The 24,537-nt window shown below is 41.0% G+C and overlaps 1 protein-coding gene across 3 annotated transcripts in view; it reads left to right on the forward strand.

The window, feature by feature from the left end:
- Lrch3 (leucine rich repeats and calponin homology domain containing 3) overlaps positions 1–24,537 on the forward strand; it is a 122,429-nt gene that overhangs the window by 25,582 nt on the left and 72,310 nt on the right. For all 3 annotated transcript variants that reach the window (XM_017799493.2, XM_029566167.1, XM_029566168.1), the window contains exons 2-3: positions 15,225–15,369; positions 19,167–19,293. In XM_017799493.2, coding sequence (XP_017654982.1) covers positions 15,225–15,369; positions 19,167–19,293 — 272 coding nt within the window. The remainder of the gene's footprint in view (positions 1–15,224; positions 15,370–19,166; positions 19,294–24,537) is intronic.

The raw sequence follows: 24,537 nt of genomic DNA on the forward strand, positions 1-24,537 counted from the left end.
GGCTCTCTTTCCTTTTTCAGTAAAACTTATATTGAGCCTACCATTTTTATGAGGATTAGTGGGTATCGGTTGCTCCCACGTTACCTTAATAAGATCTCCTCCCTGAGGGGTCCACCATATGTGTCCCGTTGTTGCACAGCCCCATCGAGAGCAATAAGTAGCGCTATCCTCTCCACACCTCTCTGGGACTTGTATTTTGGAGTTCCAGGCCCTGGGCAAACAGAACTGGCCTGGTTTTCTGTATGGGCGTGGAGAGTTAATTAGAGCATGAGGATGTGCACCTCCCTTAGCATTGAAATGAAAGAAAGCATCTAAACAGGAGTGCAGAGTTGGGAACCAAGTAGCTGGAGGTGCTACTTGGGAGATCTGAAACAATATATTACACATGTATATCACATTTTGGAGGACCCAAGTCAGATTCATAGGCTGATGCAGGCTTCCTGGAGCAGGAGCGGCTATCATGGTGAACAGAGTATATACAGTCAACAGTTTGAAAGTCGGGTGAGCTTTAGCTTGAGCGGATTGTTGGGGTCCTTTGAAACTCTCCGTCCTGAAGCTGGGGATGCACAGTCCTCTATGGAAAATGGGTCAGCTGGCCGTACATGTGTGTGGTGGATCCACGATGCTACACCATCCACTTTGAGGGCTGTGGGGGTGGTCAGGATGACATAGGGCCCCTTCCACCATGGTTCTAAGGATCCTTGCCAATGCCTCTACATAGACCCAGTCACTGGGTCAATATCGATGAGGTTCTGGAGGGGGTCCTGTCTCATAAAGAGCACGTAGTTTAGACTATACATGTTTATGGGACCATTGGACTCCCCTGAGGTCATTCAACAGGTCCCAATCTTTAAATTCAGTAATCTTTTCTGCCTGGAGGTTAGGAATAATGGGAGGGGGCATTCCAAACATGATCTCAAAGGAGGCTAATCCCATCTGGGAAGGGGAGTTACATACTCAATAGAGAGCGAATGGAAGGAAAGTCACCCAGTCACCACCAGTCTCTAAGGTCAATTTAGTTAAGGTCTCTTTCAGTGTTCTATTCATTCTCTCTACCTGTCCTGAACTCTGGGGTCTATAAGAACAATGTAGTTTCCAATCAATCCCCAGAACTGTGGCCAGACTCTGACTTACCTTGGACACAAAAGCCAGTCCATTATCTGACCCTATCATCTGTGGAAAACCATACCTGGGGAGGATGTCTTCCAACAGTTTCTTTGCCACCATTTGAGCCATTTCATGTTTAGTAGGGAAGGCTTCATTACATCCTGAAAAAGTATCTACAAAGACTAGCAAATAACGGTATCCATACCTGCCAGGTTTTACCTCAGTGAAATCCGTTTCCCAATAGGCTCCAGGTTTTTCTCCCTCAAAGTCTGATTCCTGGGTTTCTAATATTTGGCACCGCATTAGTGAGTTGGCAAGCTTTACAGCCATTGACAATGTCTTTAATCTTTAAATTAGCCTCCTTGATTTTTACTTTGGCATGTCGAATTAAGTCCTGCATCCTCTTGATGCCCAAGTGGGAAGAACAGTGTAATTTTGCCAACATTTGTTTTCCTAATTTTTTGGGGAGGATCAGCTTCCCTTCTGCTGACCTCCACCATCCTTCCAGGCATTGGGTCCTCAGCAGTCCCTTTATCCATTTCAGGTCCTCCCCGGTGTATTTGGGCTTTTCGGGGAGGTTTGGGTCACCTGGGTCAATTAGTGTGGTGACCAAGATTGGGTTAATTTGGAGGGCAGCCTGTTTAGCCACCTGATCCGCTCAATTGTTTCCTTGGGAAATCGGATCGTCCCCTTTTTGATGACCTGGGCAGTGGATAATTGCCAATTTCTTTGGCAGCCAGAGAGCCTTCAGCAGTGTTAGGATTTCTTCTTTATTTTTGACAGTCTTTTTCTCTGTCGTTAATAAGCCCTGTTCCCGATATATTGCCCCATGAACATGCACGGTGGCAAAGGCATATCGGCTGTCCGTGTACACATTAAGCTTTTTGTCCTTTCCCAATACCAGCACCTTAGGGTAATAAGTTCAGCCTTTTAGGCTGAAGTGCCAGTGGGCAGAGGCTCTGCCCAAATGATGCCGGTTAATGATATTACAGCCGCCCCTGCATACCTCTTGCCGTCCTAGACAAAGCTTCTCCAGTCAGTGAACCAGGTTACTTCAGCATCAGATAACGGGTATCTCAAATCTGATTGGGTACCATGGACATGGGCCAGGATTCCGGCACAGTCATGCAGGGGGGCATCCAAGTCTGGGTTCGGCAAGAGCATGGCTGGATTCAGGGCAACTGGTACCTGGAAGGTGATTCTAACAGGATTAAGAAGTAATGCCTGATAATGAGTTATACGGGCATTACTTAGCCATCTCTCCGGGGGCTGCTTTAAAACTCCTTCAATTGCATGTGGTGTGGTGATGGTCAAGTTCTGGCCCAAAGTCAGTTTGTCAGCATCTTTTACCAGTAGTGCTTCTTTGAATATATAGCCCAGGTATTGGACCTGTTGTTTGCATAGTTGGGCCTTTTTAGCAGAGGCCTGATAGCCCAGGCTTCCCAACGTCTGCAACAGGCATTCTATGCCATCCATGCAAACCTCTTGGCTGTCTGCCACCACAAGTAGGTTATCCACATACTGCAAGAGACTCCTTTCCCCAATGCTATCTGTCTCAGATGCCTCCGCTGGTCCTCTGGATCTGCAGTGGCAGCCAGCAGGATCCTTGCCAGGTCCTTGTTCTGCCTCCTTTCTGCCTTTATCTGTTTTTCCTCTGCACTATCCCTATTATTGTACACTTTCTCAGCCACAGCTATTAAATCCCTTAAGCTCTTTTCACCCAGTCTCTCTACTCTTTGGAGCTTTTTCTTTATATCTGGAGCCGACTGGTTACTGCTACTAAATTATCTTTGGCCTCTGGGTCTAATGGAGTGTACCTGTGGAAGGCATCCGCTACTGGCTCCAAGAACGCAGCTGGGCTTTCATTTAGTTCCTGACTAATATCGTATACCTGTGCCAAATTAGTTAGCTTATGAGCAGCCACTTTGAGACCTGCCAACACAGCCTGACTGTAAACCAGAAGCCTCCCCTTACCTTCTGCAGTATTATAATCCCAATCAGGCCAGGTCAGTGGATAGGCAGCATCAATCAGTGTTGGGTCAATAGTAGGGACACCAGTATTGCCAGGAATTAACTTCCTGGCTTCTGTTTGGATACATTCCCTTTCCTCTGTGGTGAACAGGACCTGTAATAATTGATGGCAATCATCCCAAGTGGACTGGTGTGTGAATAAGACAGTTTCTAATAAATTAATAAGCTCCTTAGGATTTTCAGAAAAGGGAGCATTCTGGGTTCTCCAGTTGTAAAAGTCACTAGTGGCAAATGGCCAATAGTGATAGGGCTGGTTGCCAGCCTCATCTGCGGGGCTGGTGACTCTGAGAGGTAGAACAGTAGAATCTGGACCCTCCAGTGTTGCTGTCCTTCAACTCCTAGTCCCCTGAGCCGGTCCCCCCTGTGCCTGTGAAGAATCTGGTACCAGGGGTGCTGGTTCCGGAGGGGGTACCTCCTGTGGAGGAGGTGGATAAGGAGGGGGAGGAGAAATTAGATCTTCTTCTGTGCTGCCCTGTAAGACAGGGTACAGTGACAGTACTGATGGTTTGGTTTCAGGTTTAGGTGCTTTTTGGGTTGTCATTTTCCATTCTGCAACTGTCAGCACCTCAGTTTTCTGTAAAGGAAGAAAAGACTTGACCCAAGGAGGGGGGCTTATTAACTAAATCTTCCCAGACCATTATGTATGATATTTGATCCAAGTATCCCATATGTGGTTGGAGAATAATTTTCTCAACTGTGTTAATGACAGTAGGATCAAAGGTCCCCTCCAAGGGCCATCCCACATTGAAAGTGGGCCATTCAGACCTGCAGAAAGTAATTAGTTTATCCTTCCCAACAACAACAGAGAGGTTATGGGCTCGAGGCTTAACCTCTCCAAAATGTGCAAGAACCAGGTCCAGGGGTGTAGAAGGAGTCTGTCCCATTGCATCCGTCTCAGTCACAGAGAAATAGACAACCAAAGACAAAACAGAGAGCCAGAAAGACACACAGAAGGCCAAGTAACAAATTCCCCCACTCAGAAGAAAAACTGAAAGGACAGCGGCAAATGGCTGTGCCGCAGGAGCAACCTGCCTTGTCCTTTCACAGGAATCAACAGAGTCCAGGGCCCTCTCTCCCCTCTGCCGAGGTCTGGAACGTCTTTCAGACCTCTGTGGTCACAGTCACCTAGCGCGTCTGCTCCAACCACTCCTGACCACACTGTTCACAGGTTTGCCTCAAGGCTCAGAACAAAAGCTGGGACAGACACAGACAGGTACAACTAGAAACAGACAGACACTTACAGACCAGCCAAGAACCCTCCAGTTTGGGGGTCCTGTGGATCTTGGGGATCCCGGACGAGCCCCCAAGATGTTGTGCCCAGTTCATGAGACCCCAAAGACCACCAAGGAGCCGATCAATGCAAATGCACAAGGGTTCTTTTATTGTTACAAGCTTAAGCTTGGGTCCACTCTGTCACCGACTCAGTGGATCTCAGATGTGAGACCCTTGCTTTGGGAGACAGAGGTTTTTATAGGTTTATTTCAGCAAGTAGGGGAGTAGGGGGTCTTGAGCCTGGCAAGCATCTGATTGGTTGCAGCTCAGTGCCAAACCATAAACTGCTGGCTTCAGGAAATCTGAAAAGACATCTAGACTTTTAGTACCTTCCTGTCCCTGGTTAATTGACCATTGGTGGGGGAGTTGTTCTCTATCCATTCCAAGTATTGTGGTTTTTCTTGGAACAGGGCCCAGGGCTGGGTCAGTCCTATGGAGGTTTTGTCCAAGATGGAGTCACTCAAGTCTCTCAGAGCAAGCTAATAAATATAATTTCATGTGTTTTTAAGGTTCATCTTTGCTGTGCTGTGAGTCAGAATTCTATTCTTTTTAAGTACCAGGCCAGCCAGGGCTGCATAGTAAGGCCCACTGTTTCTGTTTGGTTTTTTAAAATGACTGAATGGAAAGTATTCTGTTTTATGCATGTGTCCCATTTTGTTTTCCCATTCATCCACTGTTAGACATTTGAGTTGCTTATACTTTTTGACTATTGTGGATAATGTTTTTATACATATTGATATACAAGGTTGTTGTAACTTGGGGGAGCTCAAAGTTCAGAATTGTTTACTGTGAAAGTGAGGGGAACAGAGTTAAGTATAACTAGTGTTTGGTACTGAATATCTGGAAAGGAAGGTCAGCCCCTCTGAATGAGACAGGAATTGAGAACATTGTGAGCCAAGTGAACATCTTTAAGAAATGCTTATCTGTAATGGGAACACTTTAAGAAAGGCAGGGAGGGAGGATAAGACAGGGAGAGAAAGAGTGCCTAGCTAGTATAAAAAAACAAACAAACAAACAAACAAACAAAAAAAAAAAACCAGAGGGAATAGTATTAGTCCAAAAACCTACTGAAAACTTACACATACAGTATCCCTACATGAGTCCTGAGTATAGCTGAAGACTACATAACAAGAAACAGTACCAGACAGGAGAAACCTCTTTGAGTTGTTGGCCAAGGTAGTCCAAGAGACTCCCAAAGTTACACCGGCTATTGCCACAGCCCTTAATTACCTCCCAGAACTTGATGGTAAGACCATATTGCTGAAGACAGGACATACTTTGGACACAGGATTTGTAGCCATGGAGCTGGAACTGACCTGGAAGCCACCTCCTGAAGGCTAGCTCTCATAGCTTTGGAGAGTACTACACAAGCTGGTACATCAATCAATGATCCCTCCAACCCCAGCTTCACAAGCCCTAAAAACCACTTCAATGACCAGCACAGCAAATGACACTGGTGCAGTAGTGGCACTTTTATCTTGGGGGTAATCAACAGCTACCTAATTGGACTTAAAGCCCACTCCTGGGAGGAAACTCATGTCTGGTACTGTAAACCTAGCCAAATACACATAGCTGGAGAGCTCCTAGATCTTAGAGAAAACCCAAGGCTCTCATATCCCTAGACAAATGTAATTTATTATTATGTGCAAAATATGGATCCTTAAATTTACAGACAAGTATCCCAGTCACCACCCATCAAAGTAGCTTCTTTTTCAACAGACAGAAATTATTACAGAGTTAAACCACTGATCACACACAAATTCTCTGTGAATTGCCCAAGCCTAAGTGGCTCATTTAGGATTCAACCTCTACACCTAAGACTCAAGGAACGTAGAACAAGGGATGAAGAGAACACTAATGCACCTTTCATTTCTCATCAGTGAAGCTCCCCATGCAACAGAGAGCCAGGAACACAAAAGGTCACAAATGGCCAAAACGCAGAGAATAAGACTCTACAGAGTATGGGGCCTTGGGCAGGTCTCCTATATTGAGGGCCACCCACCCAGGGCTCAGGGACCATTGCAGAAGAGGGGGCAGAAAGATTCTAAGAGCCAGGAAGGAGATGCATGACCATACAGAGATAGTCCTACAGGCTCCTGGGACCCTTCTCATACAAATGTGCAGCAGTGGTGTCAGCATGCACAAGACCCATACAAACTTGGGCAGACAGAAACCCAGCACAGAACTGTGGAAATGAACAGCAAGCCCCAATCTTAGTGAAGAATTATTAGCAGCTGATTACTGCTGGGTGAGGAAGATCTGATCTTCTTGAAGGGAGAGACTCTAGATAGGCTGACTAAACCCCAGTGGATTAACTTGCACTGAGGGGACATCTCGGGACACTAACTTTACACAATAGGCCTCAATACAAATGACAGAATGTATGAAGTCCAGTGGGGGTGCCATGGGAGGGTGCCAAAGGGGAAGGGGGTATAAAGATGATTTTATGTATGAAATACATAAAAATTCAATTAATTTTTTCTTTAAATCTAACAGTCATTATAGTGCAAATATTTGTAAAGAACACTGTTTTAGGATTGTAACCGTCTCATTCACTTGTTATGTATGTGTTCATTCAGTTACATATTTCTATTTTTCCTTAAATTTATTTAGCAGCTACATACATATCAATTATACATACAGCATGCAGTATTTTAATACATGTATTTATTGTATAATGTTTAAATTAGGATAAATTATTTCCTTAGACATTTATTTCTTTGTGGTAAAAATTTCAAGTTCCTTTCCTCTAGCTTCTTGAGATGTACAGTACATTGTCATTATCTATAGTCACTCTAATCTGCAATAGCATTCCAGATCTTGAGCTTATCTAGAACCCATTGACCAACCTAGTACCCCATAACTGTTCCCTCTCTTCCCCATGCTCTGCTAAGCAACATTCTACTCTAAAATCCTAAAATATGACAGCAAGTTTTAAAAAAATTTATTATTTTTATTTTATGTATATGACTGTAATGCCTGCATATGTGTAAGTGCACCTGTGTTGTGCAGTGTCCACGGAGGTCAGAAAGTGGTGTTGGATTCTCCTGGAACTGGAGTTATGGATGTTTGTTACCTGCCATGTGGGTGTTGGGAACTGAACTCGTATCCTCTACGAGAGCAGCCAGTGCTCTTAACCAGTGAGCCATCACTCCAGCCTGAGAGCTATTTTTTTTTTATAACCCAGATATGTGAGATCATGTGGTACTTGCCTTTCTATATGTGATTTGTTTTCACCTACATAGTAATCTCCAGTTACATCCATATTGTTGCAAGTGATAGGATTTCATATTTCTTATAGCTGAATAACATTTTGTGTTGCATATATACCAATTTTTCATCCATTTTAGCCAGCTGATGGATATGTAGGTTGTTTCTTTGTTTTGGCTATTTTGAATAGTGCTGTAATAGGTACGGAAGTACAGATGTAGGATTTGATTTATTTTTATCTCAGTGCTTGTTTGGAAATTACTCTCTTCTCCCTTCCTTTTTTTTCCCTTTCCCTCTTTTCCCTTCTTCCTTCCCTTCCCTTCCCTCCCCTCCCCTCCCCTCCCCTCCCCTTCCCTTTCCTTTGTGAGACATGGTTTCCCTATTGTAGTGCTGGCTGGCCTAAAACCTGCTATGTAGACCAGGCTAGTCTGGCATTCACAGTGATCTGCCTGCCTCTGTCTCCTGAGTGCTGGGATCAAAGATATGAGCCACCATGCCGAGCTCCATTATTTCTATTGTAATTCAATTGTGGTTAGAAGGCATAATAACCATAATTTGTATATTTGAATTATTTACAATTCATTGTGACTATTTTGTGGTCTAAATATTGTCTATGTTGACATTCAGTGTTCACATGAAGAGACTGTGTCTTCTTCCCTCCCTTGGTACAATGGCTAATTGTGTCAGCTTGATTGGATTAAGAACCAGCTAGGGCATTAATGAAGCACATCTTCGGAGGGTGCTTCCAGAGATGAGTGACTGAGGATAGAAAACTCATCCTGAATGTGGGTGTCACTATCTGTGGGTCTGAGTACAGGATAAAGTGATCATTCTTGAAGATTTTTTGAAAACTAATGTTTAGGGTTGTTTCTTTAATATATTTAAAAACTTGAAGTATCTTTGAAATAAGATTAATCTGTGGGTATGGTTTTTGTAAACAAAATAATCAGGACTTTGTTTGCAAAAGAGATGACTTAAAACATTTTCCATTGAAATATTTCTATTAATTAAATGAAGCTTCCATCTTTTCCTCTGCCAGAAATGTTCTTAGATGTCTATCAGGCCAAAATAAACTCTTTCTGCCTTGCTCAGCTGAATAATATATCCAAGGGTTGTGCCAAAGATCAGTGTCATCATTGGCTCACATCGCTATCAATCAGAAGAGAATAACATTTGAAAGACCAAGGGCACATTCAGCATATGCCATGTGCTAGTAATTTGATAGCTTGATTGACAAGCTGTTTATACTCCAGTTTGTGGCTTTTTAACAGTATCGGGCAAATCTCAGTTGCGCCTGCAGTCTGGAAAACATAAAACTAATTAATACTGGTGGGGAGATGGGAACTTCCAAGGCCTTTGTCATAATAGCATCCTCTGCGTGTGTGAAGTCAGAGGGGCTTAATCTAGGGACACAAAGATGCAGTAACCTCTCCATGTATTGAGTGTCATTGAGGAATAAGGAAGCTTTAATAACATTTAATTCAAATCTTTAAATAGATACTTTATGCTCCTTCTTCTGTAGAAGTAGAAATATCAGGTACATTCCTTCTTTTGGTGGCCAGTGAGCACAGAACTTTTTGCTGATCTATGATACTGGGGAAGACATGATCCATTTTTTCATCTATTTGATCTGTAAGTTGAACTTAGGAGACTGACTTTTACTTTCATCTTAGTATTTTCTACTCTAGGAAGACATCTTCCTTGTGTTTGGTTTGACTCAATGAGTTAAATGGTAGAGGAAATCAAGGAAAATTAATGGTTTCAACATACTTTGAACAAGGAAACTGACATTTGCTGATAGGATTAGGTTTGGGAAAAAGAGAAATCTATCGAGATGATTCCAGAACTCTGATTTAAGCAACTACATAGATAAAAGCATCATGTACTGAGATAGTAACTTTAAAAATTTTAAAACTGTCAGGCATGGTGGCGCATGCCTTTAATCTCAACACTCAGGAGGCAGAGGTGAGTGGATCTCTGTGAGTTCAAGGCCAGCCTGGTCTACAAGTGAGTTCCAGGTCAGCTGGGGCTACAGGGAGACCCTGCCTCAAAAAAAATTTTTTTTTAACTTTACTCAGAAGTATTAAAGTTGTTTTTTAATAATGGAGAAATAAACTATGTTCATAGATTGAAAGGTTCATTGTTGTAAAGATGGTCTTTCTTCCCAAAATGTTTGATTGGTGCAGTCCTAATGAGCACTCAAAAATGTTTTTAAATGATGTTTAACAAGTTCATTTAAAAATTCATAGAGAAATGAAAAGGACCTAAAAAGCTAGGACCGAGCTTAAGAACCACACAGGAGCCAGATGCAGCAGCGTACCTCTGTAACTAAGAGGGAGGCAGAGGCAGGATTGCTTGAGGTTAGCCTGGACACTAGAGTGGACTCGTATCTCAAAACAGACAAATAAGCAAAAAGCAAAATAAACTGACATAAAACAAAGAGATATTAACATTCTTCTATTTACTAGATATCAAGAATTAAAAAACTATAATAAGGTGATGCAGTACTGGCATATGGATAGGCAGACAAGTAGAACTAATCAGGGAGGCCCCAGATAGGCACATACAAATATGGAGACCTGAAGGGTTGAGTAGATGGCTCAGGCAGTAAAGGCCCTGCTGCATGAGCATGAGGACTAAGTTTGGGTCTCCAGAACCCACATAAAAGGTAGATGCAGTAACATACATCTTAACCCCCGGGCTGGGGGATTAGAGACAGGCAGATCCCTGGATCCCGTTGTCAAGCATATGTAGCCAAACTGATGGGCTCCAGGTTCTGTGGAAGACTCTTGTCTCAAAAAATAGAGGGCCATTAAGGAAGGCACCTAGCATCAGTATCTGGCCTCACACCCCCCCACACATACACATGCACACATACAAACATGTATATATACACCACATACACGTACACACCACACACAAACAACAAAAAAAAAACCCACCAAAAAACTACAAAAAAGAAACTGAATATACAATAAAGGTGAAAGTACTACAGGGAAACCAGGCAAAATAGTCAATTACTGTAACGGTAACCATTGGGTATCCCTGAGGAGTTGCAGTTGGCCTCTTATCTTAAATCGTACTAGACAGTCACTTTCTAATAAATTAAAATTTGATAGTGAAACTTTAAAAGAGTGTGTGTATGATCTTGGGATGCCAGATTTCTTTTAAAACTGTAAAAATAACCATATAGGAAAAGATTAAAAGTAAAGGCTTTCATCAGAAGAATATAAAAGAAGTGAAATTTCAAACTGAAAAGTGGAAAATATTTATAACGTGTAACTGAATGACAGAGGGTTTCCTTTGGCTTCATATTCAGTCCACATCTTCAAGATCCACAAACCAAAGGAATTTAGTGACCATTTCATGAGAAAGGAAATCTACAAGGCCAAAACATATTTGAAAAACTGTTCTATCTCTTTAATAATCAGGGAGGTAAAAATTAAAATCGTAATGAGATGTCCTTGTGAAAAACTTTCAAATGTAAGTCTAGGCAACGATATGAAGCCATGAAAACTCTTGTGTACTGGTGGTAGATCTGTAAATGCTATAACCACTTTGGAAACCAATTTGGCATTCTCTTGTGAAGATACATTTTGTTATGCAACATTGTCATTCCTAGGTATAGTTCTAGATCAGTGTATAAGAATGGTATAGTAGCCAGGCATGGTGATACACACCTGTAGTCCCAGCACTTGGGAGGCAGAGGCAGAGGCAGGCGGATCTCTCTGAGTTCAAGGCCAGCCTGGTCTACATAGTGAGCTCCAGACCAGGCCAGCTGGGGCCACAGGGAAACCCTGTCTCAAAAGAAAAAAAAAAAGCAACCAACCAACCAAAAAAAAGGATGCTATAGTAGAATTCTATAAAGAAGATGAAATTGAAGGAATATTGCACTAAGCAACTACATGAATCTCAGCTGTTGAATAAAGGTCACAAAAGCATCACAGAAAGTATGCTTCTAATTTTAGATAATTCAGAGCTGTGGAAAAACAATCATTCTCCTTCTTACTTCCAAGATATCTACCTACATCCTGATCCCTGTAACTTGTGTGTATATTACTTTACATGGAAGGGAAGTTAAAGTTGCCATTCAGCTGATTTCAGATAGCACCTGGATTCTTGGGGGCAGGGCATATGCAAGAGGCAGTGTCACATGGTGCACATACAAACAAGCAGGTACACATACATATAACACTTAAATTTTTTTAAAAAATTAAGTATATCAAACCAAAATATACAAAGAACAAATGGAGGAGATGCAAATAATGATAATGGAGGAAAATTTTTTCTGACTTGGAAGAAGGGTTGAAAGAGTCCTTGGAGGGGCCATCAAGGTGGCTTGGTGGTTAAGGGTACTTGACACCAAACATCACAACATAAACACAATCCCCAGGACCCACATGGTGGACAGAACCAACTCTGGCAAGTTGTAAAAAAGTTTTTAGAGTTCAGACTAGTAAGGTGGTGGTAGGCAGAAAAAAATGCTTACAAAAGTAAAGTAACCAGATACTCCCGGGACCTGCCCCTGTGACAGTAGATACAGGAAGGGAGTGAAACAGCATCTACAGATTACTAAGAATGTGCCTATATATAGCCCAAATGTCATTTACTTAATTATGGTTAAAACGAGATCTTTGTAGATATGCAGGAAGCCAGAGGAGGGATTATCCAAATCCTCAATCTAGAGAAAGTTCTAAAAGATTCTCACCAGGAATTCTCAACAGAGACTTGTAACATTTGTCTCTTTCTAGACAAGAGTGAAAACAGTGGGAAGAGGGGGGGAAGCAATTGAATCTCACAATGCAGTTAGTTGCATCTAGATGGATAATGACAGTGTAATGATGTATCAACACAGTCCTTTGTTCTCTGTATTTCATGAAAGTTGACAGTTGAGTTAGAGGCTTGATAAGACTCAGGTTCTTGTCTTTTTCTTGTAATGGGAGATAATTTCTGATGGCTGATGGCTCCCTTCCTCTCCTCCCCTCTTATCCTCTCTTAAAAAAAGACTGTATTTATTGGGGTGGGGGGGTACACATGCATGGCACACTTGTGAAGTTCTTGGAGTAGTCATTTCTTTCCTTCCACCGTGGGTTCCAGGGATCTAAGGGTGTCAAGCTTATGGCAAGCTCTTTACCCATTGAGCCATCTTGGCCCAGCCCTGAACCTCCTCTTCTGTTGTTGGGTTTTTTGTTGATGTTTGGTTGGTTTTGGTTTTGGAACTTTTTGTTTTGTTTTGTTTTGTTTTGTTAGTCAGGGTCTCACTTTATAGAGCTGGCTAGCCTAGAGCTCACTTTGTAGACCAAGCTGGGTTTTAACTCACAGAGCTCCACCTGCCTCTGCCTCCTGAGTGTTGGGATTAAAGTGTGCATCACTTTGCCTAGCACTGTTGTCATTTTAAGGTAGGGTCTCTGGATGCAGCTCTGTCCAACATCAAATGCACAGTCTTCCTGTCCCAAGTACCCAAGTGCTGGAATTAAGTATGCCATCATATCCAGCTGTTCTGTTTGCCTTTTTATAAAGATAGTCATTGGAGGGCTTGTGAGATGGCTCAATGGATAAAAAGCACTTGGTGCCAAACCTGACAACCTGAGTTCAGTCCCCAGGATCCATGTGATGGAAGGAGAGAACTGACTCCTCCAAATTTTCCTGTGACTTCCATATGGGCACTGTGCTCCACACACATGCATGTGTGTGCACACACACAAAGAAATAATGTTAATTTTTTTTTAATGAGTGTATTGCCTGCATGTGTATAAGTCAACCCATGTCATGCAATGCCTGAGGAGGTCAGAAGAGGGCATCAGATCCACTGAAACTAGAGTTGCAGATGGTTGTTAGCTGACATGTGGGTGCTGGAAATCGAACCCAGGTTCTCTGCAAGAGCAGTTAGTGCTTTTAACTGCTGAGCCATCTCTCCAGCCCCAATAATGTTAATTTCTTTTTTTCATATTTTATTTTATCTTTTTGTGTGTGTACAAGTGTATTATCTGCATGTATGTGAGTGCACCCGTGTCGTGCAGTGCCGCAGAGGTCAGAAGAGGGCATCGGATTCCCCTGGAACTAGAATTAAGGATTTTGTTAGCCTCCATGTGGGTACTGGGAATCGAACCCAGGTTCTCTGCAAGAGCAGTCAGTGCTCTTAACCACTGAGCCATCTCTCCAGCCCCTAATGTTAATTTCTTAAAAAGAATAGCCATTGGAGCTCTAGTCTAGGTCCGTTAATGCATTGGGAGTTGCAAAATGGTGATATCCTCACTTTTTCATCCAATTTATAACTAGGATGCATTCATTTCATCATCTGACTCTTGGTTAGAAGATATCTAGGTTACTCAATGATATCTTCACATAGGAAAGGCAAGATAAATGTCTGATTCTTCTTGTTTTGGTCTTTTGAAGACAGGGTCTCCCTGTAGCCCCAGCTATCCTGGAACTCACTATGTAGACCAGGCTGGCCTTGAACTCACAGAGATCCACCTGCCTCTGCCTCCTGAGTGTTGGGATTAAAGGCATGCGCCACCACAACCGGCCAGTTCTTCTTAATTTATCAGTTTAGAGGCTAATGTATTTATTTTCAGTCATCTTTTGGGAAGTGTATCATTATAAACTCATAGTTGAATAATGTATTTCAATTCTAGCATATGTATGTATGTATGTGTGTATGTATGTGTGTGTGTGTATATATATATGAATATTCCTGTACCGGAATAGAGAGAGAGAGCGAGAGAGCAACAAGTGCTCTTAACCACTGAGCCATCTCTCCAGTCCTTCAGTTACTATTTTTATTAAAGCTCACATTGTGTCATTGGAAGCAAAGAAGGTTCCTGAGTCATTCTAACAAGCTTTGATTGTCTTTGGGGTGATTGAGCTAGGGGAAGTGGCTCAGTGGGTAAAAGGTGCTTGACAACTTGAGTTCGATCCCTAGATCCCATGGTGAACCTACTCCAGAAATTTGTCCTCTCACCTCCATGCATGCACTGTAGCATATACTCTTATCTCACATGCATACACAATAATAGTAGTAGTAATAATAATATCAACAAAAAAGGTAGGACAATAATTTTTTTGGTTTGCTTTGTTCCTGGTATTCTAAAATCCTGGGGTTTTTTTGTTTGTTTGTTTGTTTTTTGTTTTTTTAACTTCTTGAGACAAGTTCTCTCTGTAGTCGTAGCTGGCCTGGAACTTTCCCCTATGTAGACCAGGCTGGCCTTGATCTCACAGATAACCACCTGCCTCTGCCTCTTGGTGGGATTAAAGGTGTGCACAACCATACCTTGCTCTGCAAATGTTTTCAGTGCCTTGAGAAGGTGGGTTTTGGAGGATCTGTTTTTCCTATGATATTCAGATATAATTTGTAGGCAGATGTCTTAGAACTTGTGTGACTTACAAAGAGTAAAGTTCATTTTTAGTGTGTGTGTAAACACAAAAGGAATCAACATTTCCCAGCAATAGGGTTAGCGATTTATGTTTAATTGAATGCTTATGTTGAACCAATTTTCACAATAAGAACTTGTAAGAATTCAAGTAATTTTGAAACCTATATATCAAACATTTCAACACAGTAAATTCCAAAGACTGACTTTAAGCTTAATTATGTTTTCTTTCAGATCTGTCACGAAATCGTCTCTCAGAAATCCCTATCGAAACATGTCACTTTGTTTCTCTTGAGAATCTTAACCTGTACCAGAATTGTATTCGATACATCCCAGAGGCCATTCTAAACTTACAAGCTCTGACATTCTTGAATATTAGGTAAGAATATTATTCCTTTAAACATTTTTTAATTTTGTATGGTCTTTAATTTTCTTTGCTTTTTCAAATGTTTACAGTTATTCATGTTATCTGTTTGTATTATCAGTGTCTGTTTATATTCTTAGGATGTAGTAACTGTTTTCCCCATGTTTCTCTAATCTCTCCCTTTAGTTGTGGTTTACTACCAGTCAGCCTGATGGACCTGCAGCAGTGGTTCTTCAATTACATTTTCAAATTAGCGACATCAAATAAGATAGTAGATCTGATTTGGTTCTTGTACCATAGTTGCATGCATATTAAGTTCTGAAAATGTAAATATATTTATTCAGCTCATCTCCAATTTTCATAGGTAACAACTCTGTTACTATGAAAGTTATAAAAGTTCACTAGAAAAGAAAATGAACAAATTTAGAAAAGTGTAAAGGTGCTGGGTGTGGCGTCTTACCCCAGTAATCCTAGCCCTTGGGAGACAGAGGCTGGAGAATCAGCCACAAATTCAAGACCAGCCTGGTCTGCATAGTAAGTTCCAGGTCAGCCAAGGGTTACATAGTAAGACCCTGTCTCAAAGAAGAATACAAAAAAAAAGAGAGGGGCTAGAGAGATGGCTCAGTGGTTAAGAACACTGGTTGTTCTTGCAGAAGACCTGGGTTCAAATCCCAGCACCCACATGGCAGCTAACAACTGTCTGTAACTCCAGTCTCAGGGGATCCAACGGCCTCTTCTGACCTTCAAGGGCATTGCATGACATAGGTGCACTTACCTACATGCAGGCAATACATGCATACACATAAAATAAAAACAATAAATTAAAAAAAAAGAAAAGAGAATGTAAAAGAAGTTCACCAAAATGTCATATCTGAATTATATAATTATAGATACTTTCCTTCTGTTTCTCCAGGCTTTTAATCAAGCTATTTAAAAAAAAAAAAAGATTTATTTAATTATGTGTATGTGTATGTTGGGGTATGTGCACTTTAGTGCAGATACCCCCAGAGGCTAGAGGAGGAAGTCAGATCCCCTGGACCTAGAGTTACAGGCAGTTCTTCTGAGCCCCCACTCCCCCAACATGGTTATTGGGAACCAAATTTAGGTCCTGTGTAAGAGCAGTGCATGTTCCTAACCACTGAGCCATTTTTCTAGCCCCTTAGTCAAACTTGTAAAAATGTTTTCTCCTGTGCTGACTAGACTGGCCTTGAACTCACAGAGATACACCTGCCTCTGCCTCCCAAGTGCTGGGATTAAAGGCATGCACCACCACACCCAGCTATATCACTTCTTTTTTTTTTTTTTTTTAAATTTTTAAAAATGATTTATTTAATAACAACATACTTAGAAGAAGCATATCATTACAACACAATTGACATATTCAATAACGTTTTCCTGAGGTAGGATGCATCTCTTTCAAATTTGGCTGTAAATTTTTAGGTTTACAGTTGAATTATTACAGTTATACAATATTGTACTCATTATAAACCCTATAAGACATAAATTAAATGATGTTTTAACCTTTAAAAAGATCTCCATTTCATTATTAAAATACACAGTTTCATATAGAAAAATTCTTTTTCAATGCAATTGACATTGGATGTTTCCATATGCGTTGCTAATCTCTATATATCTGATTATTACTAGTTACAGTCTGTTACTTTCTGAGCTCCTTGGCATCTGAGCATGGATATAAAGTCATCAATTAGATTTCAATGGTAATGTTTTTCATATCTACTAATTATTAAGGAGGACATTTTCATGCCTTGAAGACTCATGTATTGCCGTAGATGAGGAACAGCTGATCCTCCTGGAACAGGGACCTCTGGCTGAACTAGATTTACCAGAAGGGCAGACAGGGGGAATGGATGAGGGTGCTGACAACACAGTGGACAGTGACAGGGATGGCAGAGTATGGAGCCTCTAGTGGGAGAGGAAGGCTGTCTATCTGACGAGTTTGTATTCATGCTCAGATGCCAAGGAGCTCAGAAGGTGGGCGACTGTGACCAGTGATAATCACTTCTTTTTTTTAAAATGTACTTATTTTTATTGTGTAAGTATGTGTGCTGTGATACACATGTAGAGATCAGAGGACAACTTTGTGGAGTTAATTATCTCCTTTTATGTGGTTTCTGAGGATCAAACTCAGGTTGCCAGGCTCTTCAGCCAGCACCTTTACCCACTGAGCCATCTTACCAGACCTAAGAAATTCTTTTCTAGTAAATACTTTGCTACCCAGTTTATATATTTAAAAAAAAAAAAAAAAATCTGGGTCTGGAGAGATGGCTCAGTGATTAAGAGCACTGACAGCTCTTACAGAGGACCCAGGTTCGATTTCCAGCACCCACATGGCAGCTATGAACCATCCTTAACTCCAGTTCCAGGGGAATCCAAAGCCCTCTTCCGACCTCCACTGCATTGCACGACATGGGTGTGCTCACACACATGCAGGCAAGACACTCATACACATAAAATAAAATTAATAAAATATTTAAAAAATATAATCTGCCAGGCATGGTGGCGCACGCCTTTAATCCCAGCACTTGGGAGGTAGAGGCAGGCAGATCTCTGTGAGTTCAAGGCCAGCCTGATCTACATAGTGAGTTCCAGGACAGCTGGGGCTACAGGGAGACCCTGTCTCAAAAAGACCAAAAAAGGAGGGGGAGGGAATATATATATATTCCACACCTGTGCCTGGAGAGATTCCTTATGATTAAGAACATTTACTGTTCTTTCAGAAGACCCAGATTCAGTTCCTACCACCCCTGTCTGGCAACTCACAACCACCTGTAACTCTAGCTCCTGGGAACCCAATGCCCTCTTCTGGCGTCTTTGGGCACTGCACTCACATGCACAAAGCCACTCTTGGACACTTATATAATTAAAACTAAAAATAAAACCATAAAAATGATCCATTCCTCTCAGAAATTTAGTTTCACTAGTTTTTTATTGTTTAGTTTCACCAGTTTTTACCATGATAAAAATAACATTACTAGAGAAATCTGTATGTAAATGTTTATTTTTCTCTTTTCTTATTAAACATAGTAGGAATAGAATTATTAAAGTTTTAAAGACTCATAATCTGTTATTAATCAAAAAATCTTGAAAATGGGGAAAGACTTGGTCCTGGAAGGATTGTTATGGGGTTAGGAACTACATAGTAAATTTTCAATTTGGTTTATTCCAATGATATGTTTTGCTATTTTACTTTTAACTGTGATTTTCATGTTTTTTTATAAATAAAGATTCCTTACTTATAACTTAGTTGATATCATATGTGAAATCACAGCCTATCACTTGTTTTTCATAGAGTTATATTTGAATCACTTGTGTTCATTTGTTTATAACATTGTAATGAGGAAGGAAATAAATTATAAATAATTTTCTCGTTCTTCCAGAGGGGGAAAAAAGGATATGATATTCACTTTTACTAAAGTAATTTTTCTTACTTAAAATTTCTTTTATAAAATAATTGTTATATTTACATAGCATATCATTCTTTTGTTGTTGCTGCTGGTGACCAAACTCAGGGAGTTGTGCTTGCAAGCCAAGTATTTTTCCACTGAGCTAAATCCCTAACCCTAGCACTTGGTTCTTTGTAAGCACCTTGAAAGATAAGAGAAGTGGGGAAGGTGTTGAACTCCTCCATTTTATAGATGAGGAATCTCTTAAGATTATAGCTAAATAATGCTGATCTAGTATCCTGTTTGTTCCTTGTAAGACTATTCTTTGTGTGTGTCTAAAATGACAAGGATGGAAAAATTTTATTCTGTGATAGGTTCTGACTGCTTTTTTTCTACTCATCCATTTAGTCGAAACCAACTGTCAACGTTGCCAGTACACTTGTGTAATTTACCACTGAAAGTCTTAATTGCTAGCAATAACAAATTGGTCTCGCTTCCAGAAGAAATTGGACATCTCAGACATTTGACGGAACTTGTAAGTTAATTTTATTTTTTGATTGTCCAACATGTCTCTTGTCTTTTATATAATAAAGATCTATTATTGAGATTTAATTTTCAAGTAATTTCCATTGTTGGCTTGATATACAATTAAGAAAAAATTCAAGGGACTGGAGAAATGGTTCAGGGGTTAAATGCACCTACTGCTTTCCAGGGTTTGGTTCCCAGCACCCACATGGGAGCTAACACCCATCTTTAACTCCAGTTCCATGGTATCTGATGATACCTTCTTCTGGCATTTGAGGGCACCAGGCAAAATACTCATTGTTCTAGTTTGTTTCTCCATTGCTGTTACAAAACATTCTGACCAATACCAACTTGGGGAGAAAAGGGTTTATTCAGCTTACATCTCCCAGATCACAGTTCATCAGGGAGCCCAGGGTAGGAACTCAGGGCAGGAACCTGGAGGCAGGCGCATAAGCCATGGAGGAATGCTGCTTACTGGCTTGCTCCCTGGCCCCTGCTCAGCCTGCTTTCTTATGAAACACAGGCCCATCTGCCCAGAGGTGGCGCTATCCACAGTGGGCTGGGCCCTCCAACGTCACTCAACAGTCAAGAAGATGCCCCACAGACATGGCCACAGGCCAGTCCAATGGAGGCAATTCCCCAATTGAGGCTCCCTCAACCCAGGTGTGTCAGGTTGACACTAAAGCTATCCAGCACATTCATAGACACAAAATAAAAATAAATTAAATATTAAGCTGCTAAGGGAGAAAACGAATCAGTGGTCCTACCCAGCTGTGAAGCCTGATAAATAACAATAATGGGCCCAGCAAACTATTGCTGTTAGTGCTGTAGTGACACTTTTTTCTTGGAGGTAATCAACAGCCATCTAATTGGAATTAAGGCCTGCTCAATAGGAGGGAACTCCTGTGCAGTACTGTAAACATAGACAGAGACACATGGCTGGAGAGGTCATAGATCCTAGAGAAAACCCTGCCACATCCCTAGACCAATGTAATATCTTAATTCTAAATATGCATCCTCCTATTTACAGACAAGTGTACCTTTCACCCCTCATCAAAGAAGATTCTTTTTGTAACAGATGGAGTCTATTAACAGAATTCCAGAACTGATCAAATGTAGAGAAAAAGTATTGTGAGACACTTAACTCTAAGTGATACATCTTTAATGCAACCTCTACACTTAGGATGAATGCGTCTCTTTACTCTCACCAGAGAAGCTTCCTAATGCAGCAGATGGTGATTACACAGAGACCCACAATTAGCCAATGTGCAGAGAACAAGAGACTGCAGGTACTTACCCTTGAATAGGACAGCTGTTTCAAACCTCTGCCTCTCAAGGCTCAGGGATCATTGCAGAAGAGGTGGAAAGATTAGAAGAGCCAGAAGGGGTGGATGACCACAAGGAAACAGTCCTTCAGACATCTGGTCATTTACTCTTATGAACTAACAACAATGGTGACAGCATGCACAAGTTCTATTTAAGCTCAAACCAAACAAAATCTCAGCATAGACATGAGGAAGTGGATAAGAAATCCCAACCCAGCCCAAGGAACTTTTGGCAACTGATGGCTGCTGAGAGGGACAAAGAAAATGTTTTACATGTTTGAGATTCTTCTTTTTAAAATTCTTTATTTTTGTTTTATGTATATGAGTGTATTGCCTGCATATGTGTAAGTGCACATATGTCATACAATGTCCATGGAGGTCAGAAGTGGTTGTTGGATCCCCTGGAACTAGAGTTAGAGATGGTTGTCAGCTATCATGTGGGTGCTGGGAACCGAACTTGGGTCCTCTGCAAAAGCAGCCAGTGCTTTTTTTAAAAAAATATTTTATTTATTATTTTTATTTTATGTGTATGAGTGTATTGCCTGCATGTGTGTGAGTGCACCCATGTCATGCAATGCCGCAGAGGTCAGAAGAGGGCTTTGGATTCCCCTGGAACTGGAGTTAAGGACAGTTCGTACGTAGCTGCTCTGTGAGTGCTGGAAATTGAACCCAGGTCCTCCACAAGAGCAGTCGGTGCTCTTAGCCCCTGAGCCATCTCTCCAGCCCCAGGGTTGAGATTCTTGGTGGGCCCAGTGAATGGATCCACACTGAAGGACATTTGGGGACACATATCTTACTCTATAGGCCATATTGTATATATGAGAGTTCATTAAATTGGGAGTGGAGCAGTGTGAGGAGGTGGGGACAGGGGAGCGGATCTAAATGCCATCAAACTATATTGTATAAAAATTGTGAAAATTCAATAAAAATGCCAAAAAAATTTCAAAAGAAAGAATTCAAAGTACAAATCTAATTGGCTTCATACAAAATGGGAAAATGTCATTGGTTATTTTCTAACCAGTGTTAAATGATTTATGCATTTAAAATTTTTAAGGTATAAGTTAATGCTTTTGGATTTTCAAATTAAATTGTTGATATTGTCAATATTATAATTTTTAGCCCTTAGTGAACAGGTGCTCCAAAGGTCAGGCTTTTTTCTTTTTTCCTATCTTATCTTTGGAATATATGACCAGCTCTATACTATTATAAGACATTGCTTGAACTTTACCTGCTATTACTTATAAATTTATAAGAAACCGTGTCTTATGTATTTATGTTCTAAACTTAGGAGTCAGACTTTTTCATTTAATCAGTACAGTAATAGCAGGAAACGGATACTAAAGTTCATAGCTGAAGAAACTAGCACTCGGATTAAATACTTTACTGGAGGCTGTCTGACTGTAGAATTTGAAATCAGCGTACTTTAACTCTGAAGACCTTGTTTCACATTTATGAACTGGGCAAATAAACTATGGTCATTGAAATTTCTAATTATAGTTTCATGTTGGCTTATTAATAAAGGAGCTTACTATAAATAGAAGAAATACATATACTATGCATGTAGTTGGACAAATTAGATCACTTTTGGAGGGGTAGACTTTAAATATAAGAGGTTATATGTAAAAATTCACAGATATTAAATCCACAGTCTCGATTTTAAGCTACTGTTTTAGAGCTAGTTAGACTTTGGAAATAAAATTTAAAATATTTGCTTATTGGCATTCTTCATAGCTTGGATTAGTAACATGAAGCAGGCATAACTTATATTCCCATGTTCTTTTTGTTTGTTTTTAAATGTTTTTGTTTTTTGAGACAAGCTCCTACTGTGTAGGCTAGGCCATTCTAGAACTTACAATCTTCCAACCTTAGCCTACCAAATTCTTACTTTCAAATCATTTAAACTTTTAAAATGTTTATTCAATCCTAGATACTCAACAGATAGATATATGTTTGAGATGTTGCTTTTGATTTTCTTTTATTTTATTTTATATGTATGTATGTATTGCCTGCATGTAGGTAAGTGCACCCATGTTGTGCAATGCCTGCAGAGGACAGAAGAGGCTGTCAGATCCCCTGGGACTGGAGTTATGGACAGCTGTTAGCTGCCATGTGGGTGCTGGAATTCAAACCCGGGTCTTCTACAAGAACAGCCAGTGTTCTTAACTGCTGAGCCATCTCTCCAGCCCACAGTTGCTTTTTGATTTTCTACAAAAGTTGCTAATTGATACTCCCAATCATACAGGGATCTTGTGACAGAGGAAGGACCAGTGACTTCAAAGCTGCTGATTCTCATCTGATGATCTTTTTATAGCATCCTCATTTCTTCTTTTCCTTTTCCCCTGAATATTCTGAGTGAAAATAAATCATTATCTATCAGCATGGATGTTTTCTGAGAGATATATTACTGAAACCTTGTTATCACAGGTTCAATTTTTCTATCCTTTCAACTTCTTTTATGATCCTTTTTAATGCTCAGAGCAGTAGACCTAAATGTTCAGTTTCTGGTTTTACTTCAGTTCTTGGTGTATAGGATTATGAAAATTATATTCTCTAAGACATATTTTGAGAAAATAAAAAATAATGTCTGTGGCCGGGGAGATGGATAATCAAGTAAAGGCCCTTTCCAAGCCTAACAGCCTGGGTTTGATCCCTGGGACCCACATGGTAGAGGGAGAGAACCAACCGCCCCACAACTTGTCCTTTGAGTCATTTGCTTGCCCCTTGCCCCACATAAATAATAAAATAAATGTAGTAATTTTTTTTAACTTTCTGAAGCTTATTGGGGGTTTTGATAAGCAGTCTGGTTTTCTAAGTATATGTGTATTATTTTCTTTCACTCATGTATTAGAGGACTGTTAAGTGTTCATGTACAGCTTGGAACTTTTATTAACCTAGACAGCTTCCTTTTCTTTCTTATGATTGTGATTTTACAAATTACTCTGACTGGTCTTGAAATTATGGCATTCTGAATGTATTAATCTTGGAAATTCTAGCTAGTCATTCTCTTTTCAGACTCACTGGAGTCAAGCAGTAACCAAGCTCCAGAAGGCCTACCTAACATACATGCATATCAGACTGACTAGATCTAATAGAACAGTGTGTTTTTTTCATAGCCTTCGAGTTATGTATACTTTATTATTCATTTTCATAAGAATAATTTGAGTGTGTACATTTTTATTTTATATTCTTGAACAGTCACAATGATATTTTGAAAAAAATGGGAAGGGGTTGGCTGGAGAGATGGCTCAGCAGTTAAGAGCACTAGCTGCTCTTGCAGAGGACCTGGGTACAGTTCCCAGCACCCACGTGATGGCTAACAACTGTCAGTAACTCCAATTCTGGGGGATCTGATGACCTCCTCTGACCTCCATAGGTATTTCGTTATGGGCGTGAGGGGATCTCGGGGCGCCAGCTGCTAGCGTGGTGCCGGTCTCCTGCTCGCACCTGGGAAGGGGCGGGTCCCGCGGCTTGTCTGCTCTGTGTTGCTGGCGGGTCCCTGCTTCTCCGCGTCTCTGTGGGTCTCTGCTACCGGGGCTGGCCCGGTCGAGTTCCACCCCAATTTCACCCGTGCACTCTCTCTCTAAGTTCGGGACCCGTCAGCTGCCAGGTCAGGAGGAGAGGTGCGGGACGGCTAAAGCTGGATTTCCGTGAGTCGATGACGGAAGGATAGCGCCCCCCCCACACACACTGGATCACAGGATTTAGTGTTACAGCTTCAGACAAGTGACTCAGCTCAAATCTTGGTGATTCAGCTTCAGCTCCAGCTTTATTGGGGTAAAACTAGGACTATTTATAGTGTGGAGACAGTAGAAGAAGCCTTAGCTGATAGGTACTCCTGGAATGCTTCATTTACATAGGGCGGTGGGCTTCTATCAGGCTATCAGACAACACCTGATTAAAACCTGGTAGCTCCTGTGCCGGAGGGCAGG

This window comes from Nannospalax galili, unplaced genomic scaffold, assembly GCF_000622305.1.
Source record: "Nannospalax galili isolate Female #2095 unplaced genomic scaffold, S.galili_v1.0 scaffold598, whole genome shotgun sequence".
NCBI lineage: Eukaryota > Metazoa > Chordata > Mammalia > Rodentia > Spalacidae > Nannospalax > Nannospalax galili.